The 10053-nt window shown below is 34.2% G+C and overlaps 1 protein-coding gene across 1 annotated transcript; it reads left to right on the top strand.

The window, feature by feature from the left end:
- The first annotated feature begins 1462 nt into the window (after positions 1 to 1462).
- LOC110897868 (two-component response regulator ARR1) lies at positions 1463 to 5104 on the top strand. The gene is made up of 6 exons (XM_022144600.2): positions 1463 to 1853; positions 2045 to 2197; positions 2928 to 3311; positions 3414 to 3490; positions 4039 to 4722; positions 4824 to 5104. Exons 1-6 carry the CDS (start codon positions 1700 to 1702, stop codon positions 4902 to 4904), a joined length of 1533 nt encoding a protein of 510 aa, XP_022000292.1. The 5' UTR covers positions 1463 to 1699; the 3' UTR covers positions 4905 to 5104.
- Positions 5105 to 10053: the final 4949 nt, after the last annotated feature.

Genomic DNA, 10053 nt, shown 5'->3' with positions numbered 1-10053 from the left:
TTTTTCCAGTAATGTCACCTTAAATATATTATATAACATCTATAAGATGTGTTCATCATGAAATATACACACATAAGAAAATCAAGATAAGTAAATATGTGAATTGGGAAATTAGGATTGTTCACAACTATCTAAACCATATCCAATAAAAAATAGGGTTATTGGATTTTATCACTTCCAACTATTGGGTACTGGTCGTTGTCACTCTCAACTATCACTTTGACTCACACCACTCCCAACTTAACACTTTGTGTGTTGTGTCACTCCGCAGATGAATATTTCTTAGTGTTTGACTTGTGTTATTGGTGATATTAGGATAATACTTTGTAAATTACTAATGAATGCAGGTGAATCTGCTCTTAAAAGACAAAAAAGGGAGCCAAAAACCACTTAACCGGAGTGACAAAACACACAAAGTGTTAAGTTGGGAGTGGTGTGAGTCAAAGTGATAGTTGGTAGCGACAGCGGACAATACCCAATAATTGAGAGTGATAAAATCCAATAACCTTAAAAAATATATAGAAGATATCCAGCAACTATGTAAACCAACTCCAATAAAATATAAAAAAAAACATGAATCAACTATATAAATAAAATCCAACAATAATATAAGAAATATGCAACTATAATCTAAACCAAATGCAATAAAAATGCTGTACCATTAAGCTACCACACAAACAAATATAAGTAACTAGAAGAACAGGGGACATGATTATGTTAAATCATGCTAACGGCTGTCCTTATCTGAAAACATACGGTATTACTAGAAATTCAGAAAAGAAAAAAAATACATTCTTATAAACGATAAGACTTTTATATAAAATATAGAAACAAGTCAGCAAGAAACTGTAACACCCAGACAACACAAGTTATACGCCAATGAAGTCTAGCTCAAATCTCAATTGGTAAAAACCCGGGGAGCTAGAGCTGAGGTAAGGTGGAGGTTGGGGGTTCGACTCCGGTCGGGCGTGTATTTACCACCATGGGTGGGCGGCTCTCAGTTACGCTGCGAGTTGCCTTTAGCCGTAGTTCGCTACGGTCTCCTAGCGTAGCTGGGTTATCGTTCAAAAAAAAAACAAGTTATACAATTAGATAAAAAAATATCTTGAGTGACTCGTTACTCGTAACCACCCCAAATCATTTACGGTAATTAATATTGAAATATTGAAATAATTATATATAGTAGAATGAATTCATTGCAAATAGATATTGCATTAACTATACACAAACAATCATATCAAAATATACACATTGAGAAAAAAATCCGATTTATTAAAAACAAATTCATTCCAAATTTAAACCACATACCAAATCTAAGATAACCGTTATTAACTTATAACAAAAAAAAAAAAAAAAAACCAAATCAAATAAAAGGTAACATATTAACCATTAACCATCATCACCAACACACAATATGGAAAACATTAATAAAAAAATAAAAACAAAAACAATAAAAAAGGAAACTCAACTCTCATAACAAGAAGCAATATAAACCTCAAATACTCAAAAATTGAAAACCTTTTATTCACACAACCGTTTCTTTAACAATTTCTTGCTGAAAAGTGCGATATAAACCCACAACTTGTGGATTATTCCGTTGTGAAATTTTCTCAAAGGGTTTGCGAATATTTGTTTAATTTCTTCAATTGGGTTAGTGTTATTATTATTATTATTCAAGATTATTCAAGATTAAAGATTAATGATGCCTGGTTCAAGTTGTTCGTCGTGGAAACCAGTCGCCGGCGCCGGTGTACCGGAAAAGTTTCCGGCCGGTCTCCGTGTTCTTGTTGTAGATGATGACCCCACTTGTCTTGTCATATTAGAAAAGATGTTAAAAAAGTGCAACTATGAAGGTATAGTTTTACAATCTTTTTAGGGGTTGTTGTGGGATTTTAATTGGTTGATGTAATTGAAGTGTTTAATTGGCTAATTTGATGTTGAATTTTAATGGGTTTGAAGGGATTTGTTTATGGTTTATTGGTTATGTAATTAGCTAATTATATATAGTTGTATGTGGTGTTGAATTGTGGTTGTTGATTTGCAGTGAGGATATGCAATAGGGCTGAGATTGGTTTGTCGTTGTTGAGGGAGAATAAAAGTGGGTTTGATATAGTTTTGAGTGATGTGCATATGCCGGATATGGATGGATTCAAGCTTCTTGAACATATTGGGCTTGAAATGGACCTCCCTGTTATCAGTAAGTTGATGTTTTCGGTTTAGTTTCTTCGTGTTTATCGCGGTTTAGTTTGGTGTTTCCATGTTCATGTTTTGGTTTGTTAAATGCATGTTTTATTTGACCAAAGTTGTTTGTCTCTTGTTTAAAATTTTAAATTTGTTTAATTGATTGATGTTATCAGTGGGTCAACGTATTCGTTTGACTTTCTTCGTGTTTATGGCGTTTTAATTTGGTGTTTTGGTATACATGTTTTGTTTGTTTAATTCGTGTTGTTGATATGGTCAAATGCATAAACCAAAATTATCTATTTCTTGTTTAAAAATTGTGTGAATTTGCATGATCGATGTAATTATCGACAAGTCAACCACTGTTTTTGTGTCTGTTGACTTCCAATTCATGATGATCTATTCTATGTTTCATTGGCATGATTAGTCAAATTGAAGCTCATTTTATTTAAGGTTTAGTTTGTTAAATTGTTGGTGAAATTTGCACAATCCAGTGAGTTGTCACTCATCAGAAAGTCAAACAGTCTAAGTAACAGTCACTTCATGTTGTTGACTTGTAATTTTTGATAGTCAAAGCTATAATTTATCAGTCAGAAGTCATGTTTTTTGTTTCTTAATATTTTGGTAATCTGCTCATTAAGTGCCTTAAGATTTTTCGATTGGAACAGTTGACAAATTTGTATAACCCGTGGTATTATTCGTTAGTCAAACATCATTTGATTCAAATACAATGGTAAATTTTACAGTGATGTCAGCGGACGATAGCAGCAGTGTAGTAATGAAGGGCGTTACACATGGTGCATGTGATTATTTAATAAAACCCGTTCGTCTCGAGGCGTTACGTAACATATGGCAACACGTGGTTCGAAGACGGAAAAACGAGTGGAAAGATTTCGAGCCGTTAACAAGCACAGATGATGTTGACCAACATCAGAAAGCTACGGAAGATGCTGACTATACGTCTTCTGCAAACGAAGGGCATAATTGGAAAAATGCAAAGAGGAGGAAAGATGACGAGGATGAATCTGAGGAACGAGACGAGTCTTCTTCTTCAAAAAAGCCTCGTGTTGTTTGGACTGTCGAACTTCATCAACAGTTCGTGGCAGCAGTTAATCAGCTCGGGATCGATAGTAAGAATTTTTTTACTCGTTTTTTTTACTTTTCTTTTACACTTGTATGTGTTTTTACAACATTAACTTGATTTAAGTTATGATATAATAATGTAACTTTAGAAGCTGTTCCAAAGAAAATCTTGGAGCTAATGAACGTTGCGGGTATAAGCAGAGAAAATGTGGCCAGTCATCTTCAGGTATCTTGAAATTTCAACAAATTGAAATTTGTAGCTTCAAAATTTTAAATTTATTTACTTTTGAGTAAAATGCCAATTTCGTCCCTGAGGTTTGGCCAGTTTTGCGACTTTCGTCCAAAGTTTTGTTTTTCGCATCTGAATCCAAACGGTTTGAAATCTTGCCATTTTCACTCGGCTCATTAACTCCGTCCATTTTTCTCCATTAAGGCAGAGGTCTTTTTGTCCATTTTGTTAGCTTAAAGGGTGTTTTCGTCTTTTTTGAATACTTGTACATTATGCTAAATGTTTGTACATAAAATGAAAAAACTCGAACTGCCCTTTAAGCTAACAAAAAAGACGAAAATACCCCCGCCTTAATGGAGAAAAATGGATAGAGTTAACGAGCCGGATGAAAATGGCAAAATTTCAAACCTTTTGGGTCCGGATGCAAAAAAACAAACCTTCGGACGAAAGTCGCAAAACTGGCCAAACCTTAGGGCAAAATTGGCATCTTACTCTTTACTTTTTATAAAAAAAAGGTTGTTAACAAGTGTACATATTTGGTGCAGAAATATCGTCTTTATCTTAAACGGCTCAGTGGGTCACAGCATCTCGGCTCCATGGATCCCTCGTTTATGGGTATGCCCGATGCAGGTTTTGATCTTCAAGCTCTAGCTGCCGGTGGTCAACTCCCGGGTCAAAGCCTCGCGACACTCCAAGCTGCAGTTATTGGTCGTTCAACTAACTCGAAATCTCCTATTTCTATGCCGGTAATCGATCAAAGAAACACATTTAGCTTCGATAACTCGATGTTGAGATATGGAGATGCCAAACCGCCACATTTACTTCATGGCATTCCGACAAATATGCAACCGAAGCAGTTTGTGAGCTTGCATCAATCCCGACACCCTTCGTTCAGCGGGGTTAATAGTCAAGTATTGATGCCGATAGCTGGTCAAGGGCAAAGTCAAAGTCAAAATCAGCCCATTTTGCCCAATGGAATGTTGGGATATGGTCTAGGAACAAAAGTTTCCGGAACCGGGTTTGTTCCAAGCTACAACGGTTTAAGTGATGCAAACCAGATCAGACCCAATTCTGGTTTTCCAAACCCGTCGTTTAACGATTGGTTGTCGTATTCATCTTGCAAGAAAACGGACCCCATTGCATCGTTGGCGGTAGATGACGAAAGCGGGAGCCAGCGTCACAACTTAGTTGACAATCAAGATGAACTCTTGTCTGCAATTCTTAAGCAGGTAAATGCTGTTTAATAATATTGAGTCTTTAGTAATGCATTGTTAATCTGTTTTAGTTGTAATTTGTGCAATAATAATGTATGTTACAAATGTTGATGCAGCCGCAAGAAAGCTTCGGACAGCTGAAAAACGAGCTTGGTTTCGATGGGTATGCGTTCGATGATCTTCCACGAGTAACTTAGGGCGGTGTCTTTAGATTTCGGTACCTACAAGTATTTCGTATCGTCTAACGTTGTTTTTTTGGCGCGTGAATTTTTGAGTGTTTTTAGAGGCAACAAATTTGTTGGTAAAAACATCCAAAAATTCGATTTTCTGGGTGGAGCTATGTTTGAAAATGCTAACGTTGGTTGGTTGTTTGGAAATGTAGAGTTTTGAACGCTTATATGTGTTCGTTTAGTTAAATATAAAAAAAAGTCATGTTTGTTGGTTTATTAAATAAATAATCAAATGTAAACAAACTTTGAATTTGATATCCAGACCGATGATAAGCAATAAAAAGAAGAATAATAGGTTGTTAAAAAAATATATAAAAAAAGTCATGTTTGTTGGTTTGTTAAATAATCAATATAAACAAACTTTAACTTATCAAATATAAACAAACTTTAACTTTGAATTTGATATCGAGATCGATGATGAATCAAATGTTAATGTTGGCTTAGTTTTTCTACTTGAAATGGGTTGTCTAAAAAGAAACTTAAAAATATAATAATAAAGTATAATAGGTTGTTAAAGAAAAGTATTTTTAACTGGTTAAAATGATATTCCCTCGGCATGATGCCTTGGGAAGACATCATGCTGTACTGTACGGGGGAGAAGTCGCGCGTATGAGTGCATAAAATGTAAAATATATATATATATATATATAATGTGTTAGTTAAATACAAAACAAACAAATAAATAAATATAATTCCACCATGTAGTAGTTTGAAGAACCCATATTTGGTAAATATACGAGTTAAGTTTGGTCTTAAGGTTTGGTTGTAATCACAATTTTAACATAGAACGGTGTAAGAGGATTAGGTTTTTCAATAAAGACTCAAGTTCAAATCTTATTTGTGTTATATGGGGTGGATATAGACAATGAAAGATTTGAACTAGACCTTGTGTGAGGTTGTTAGTTCGATTCTAAAGCCCACCCGGGTTTTCGTTCCACTGAGTGTTACGTCAGAGTGTTCTGCTCTTGTGGTGTGTAAACAAATAAAGAAAACTGAAACTTAATCTATTACATTATGGGATGACTAAATTGCATTACAGTTTAGCAATTTACAACAGTTGAGTTCTCGTGCACGAAGTATAACACCCAACTTTTGTAAAACTCAAATCATCTTTTCCTTCAAATCCAAGCTACAATAAAACAACATTCAATCGATTATCCAAATCCCAATTATAAACCAATCAGCTTAGCATTCCAACATTGATCATCGAAACATGACCCTAGACGACAAACTAACAGAGAAAAAAAAAACTTTAATAGAGTACTAAGTTACAATCTTCTTCATGTGTGAAATTGGTCAACATAAGATATTCTGCAACATAAAATATAAATTTAGAAAATGTAATGGCACTATCTATTAAGAAGTTGAATCTATTAGAAATAAATTAGGTATTTTAAAAGAAATGGGAAATATGTAATTGATTTTGTGAGTTGGGTAAATATGTAATAAAGACATTGAATGGGAAATATGTAAAAAAAACCCTAGAAAGCATAACATTCCAAATGGTTAACCGTGTATGTTCATTTTACAAACTTGATTAAATTAAATAAAGGGTATTTTAGTCATTTTACACATAATAGACTACTTATTTAAATTTTAAAATTAACTTTTTACATTTTTGAAAGAGTAAAACGTCAAAATCGTCCTTGAGGTTTAGGTAAATTTGTTTGTTCCATCCAAAAAAAGTTGTTTTTTTTTTTTTTTTTTTTTTTTTTTTTTTTTTTTTTTGCAACTTAACACCATGAGGTTTGTCATTTGCGTCCAATTCGCTAACCTAGTTAAAATGTAACATGAAGTTAGAGGTATTTTGGACTTTTTATATTTTTGTTTTTTTTAATTTTATTAGTTTTTATTTTTTAAATAAAAAGTAACATTAAAAAAATTATACCCCTCCCCACACACACACTCCACCACCACAACAGCATAGCACCACCATCACCTCCACTAATTGCCGCCAACAACACCTGTCACCACCACTACTTTTCTCTTTAACCTTATGCGTTGGATTTTTTTTAATAAAAGTTTAAAACCCAGAGATCCAAGAGAGGTCATCTATCTCTCTCTCTCTAAAGCCACCACCACCATCCCTTCCTTTAACTAGAGGTGTTCATCGAATCAAATAACGATTTCGAATTACTCGAATTAAATTTTTTGAATTTTTATTTTTTTACGTGTATTAGTATTCGATTCGATTTGATTACTATCTAAAACTCGAATTCGAACCGAATACAAATAAATTCGATTTAATTCAAATTCACCATAAACAATAAATTATTTTACTTTCATTTTTTAAAACTACTACAAACTAATTATATTCAACATAAAATATAATAATCTGCAAAATTAATTAACCATCTATATGTCAAAACATCAAAACTTAGAAGATAGGTTGGATACTGGTGGCGACTAAAGTTATGTAAAAATTAGAAATAAGTAGTATGAGCTATTTGTTGTTAGGTTTAGTAATGTTATGAATAATAAACTTATCACTTATGGATGTAGTTCATGCTTTGGTCAAGTTTAGAAGTTATATGTATGTGTATATGTATTAAAAAATTATATACAAATTGAATTCGAATTTCGAATCTAATCGAATTGAAAAATCATAAATTCGTATTCGATTCGAATTCGATTACTGGACTCGAATACAAATCAATTCGAATTCGGACCTGATTAATCGAATTCGAATCGAATCGAATTTCGAATTTTAAAAATCCAAATCGAATTCTGAACACCGCTACCTTTAACCACCGCCGACTACAACCTTCACAACCCCTGTACAACAGGTGGCCACCACCACTCTGCCATTACAAAACCCAACACAACCCACCATTACACCATTCCACATTCCACTACCGTCACCAATAGTTTCTATCACTACCACCCCCTTAAAAATTCCATATAGTTTATTCTTTTATAATTATTGAAATATGAATAAACATATGTTTATGTGGGACCATTTGAAAAAACAAAAGTCCAAACTAGAATATATTAACACCTTCTTCTTCGATCTATTAATGTTGATATATTAACACCTTCTTCTTCAATCTATTAATGCTGGAAAATCGTGAAAATCTGTGAACCATCTCCGTCATCGACGACCGTCTCCTTCGCCCCACACCAAGAGTGACCTGGTTAAAGGACTCTTTACGTACCGGTTAATATAATCACGTATCAAGGATATACATAATCATGCAACGTTATAATGGTTGTCATAATAAGGCATATAATGTAATTACGTAATGGTAAGTAACTATGTAAAAGGGTATACCTAATCACACAACGTTATAATTGTTATGAAAATAAGGCATATTACATAATTATGCAATGCTGTGTAATTAAAATACATATAATCACACTAATATTATATTGTCTTGACCTATGAAGCACGGGGACGGCTATGAGCCTCTAGTACTCGTCCCGGGGACGGTTTGGGTCGGAAACGCCGCGGGGACAGCTGGGGACGTTTCCAAAACGTATCCTGAAATCGGGGGACGACAACCAAATGTTTCGAGGACGGCAGCCAAACGTATCCATTGTTGTTGGAATATCTCGCCGGAGCAACTGCAGCTCTGGTCATTCTTTAGTCGCTGCTGCTGTTGGAAGATTCTTTAGTCGCTGATGCCGGAAGACGAGAAGAATGGGTAGCGGCGTTTCATCATTCTTTTTGTAGGGTTTTTAATAATTTTTTGTCTTTTTGTTACTTTACACCCTCTGGATTTTTTTATAACACTTTTAGCACTAACTTTTAAGAAAGAGTTCATTAAAAAGTTTGTTTTTTTCTCCATTTAACCCCTCTATCTTGACTAGTTTACATTTGGTCTATAAACTTTTAAGTTTATAAAAATAGCACAAAGTTTAAGGTTGTACCACATTATATGGACAAATACATTTTTTTTTGCCGTACCTTTGCCGTACCCGTATCTTAAATTTTTGAGTTTTGCTGTTTCCCGTATCCGTATCGTTCCCGTACCCTAGTCCCGTACTCGTTCCCGTGCTACATAGGTCTTGACTTATGTCCAATATATCGGCACCTTCAATTCCATCACCTACCATAAAGGTCACCCACTGGTTGCGAAATTGATTTGGTCCATTTGTCGGGTAAATTGCTCCTGCATCAGTTTATTAAAAAAAAAATCAATCAAATTTTATCTCGAAGTATCATTTTATAATGCTCAAATCCACATTAACAATTATTTAATATACATTTCATTCTATCCGTGTAATATACTAGTGTCTAATCTAGACACCTAGCTATGAAATATAGAGTTAAGTTCCCGTGAAAATGAAGTAAACGTACGAAATGTACGAATTGAATGAAAAGTCAAAAAAGTGGCGGTGACATTTTGGTAATTATCAGCAACTTCAAAATTACTCTAGTAGAGTAATTTTGAGCTTCTGTAGAGTAATTTTGTAAAAGTTCATGTAGAGTAATTTTGGTCGTGTATGGTAATTATCAAAATTGTAGGGTAATTATCAAAATTACACTAACCCCCCCCCCCCCCCCCACCCCCAAAAAAACCTAAACCATTGTAAAAGTTCATGTAGAGTAATTTTGGTCGTGTAGGGTAATTATCAAAAATTGTAAGGTAATTATCAAAATTACACTACCCCCCCCCCAAACCCCCCCCCAAACCCCCCCCCCCAAACCCCCCCCCCCCCAACCATGTAGAGTAATTTTGGTCGTGTAGGGTAATTATCAAAATTACACTAACCCCACCCCCCCCCCCCCAACTAAAAACTAAACCATAAAGCTAAACCCCATAACTAAATGCTAACAAAATTACTCTACAGAAGTCAAAATTACTCTACTAGAGTAATTTTTTATGCAGTGGAAATTCTCGACACATTAGATAAGTTCAAGTGGGTTGAGAATCGTCAAAAACAATTTTTTATGCCATCAACTTATGTGTTGGCTAACAATAAATGAACACGAAAAACAAATAAAAAGCCAATACCCAAAAAGAATGTCTCTAAACAACCCGTTTGACTTGTTATCCAACATGTTCATTTCAAGATCGCTGATCTGCTAGCTTGGCGATATTCTTGGTAGAAGATTTTATTTTGGTTTTTAAATATCTTAACTATGAACATTGTGTGACATGAAACAGTGGCG

This window comes from Helianthus annuus, chromosome 13 (genome assembly GCF_002127325.2).
Source record: "Helianthus annuus cultivar XRQ/B chromosome 13, HanXRQr2.0-SUNRISE, whole genome shotgun sequence".
Lineage (NCBI taxonomy): Eukaryota > Viridiplantae > Streptophyta > Magnoliopsida > Asterales > Asteraceae > Helianthus > Helianthus annuus.
This window is presented reverse-complemented; position numbering and strand designations above follow the sequence as displayed.

Excerpts from the sequence above, each read along its gene's own strand:
- LOC110897868 (XM_022144600.2), top strand. The coding sequence starts at position 1,700 with ATGATGCCTGGTTCAAGTTGTTCGTCGTGGAAACCAGTCGCCGGCGCC. Across the intron at positions 3,312-3,413 it reads TAATCAGCTCGGGATCGATA|AAGCTGTTCCAAAGAAAATC; the intron begins GTAAGAATTTTT and ends ATGTAACTTTAG. Across the intron at positions 3,491-4,038 it reads ATGTGGCCAGTCATCTTCAG|AAATATCGTCTTTATCTTAA; the intron begins GTATCTTGAAAT and ends TATTTGGTGCAG.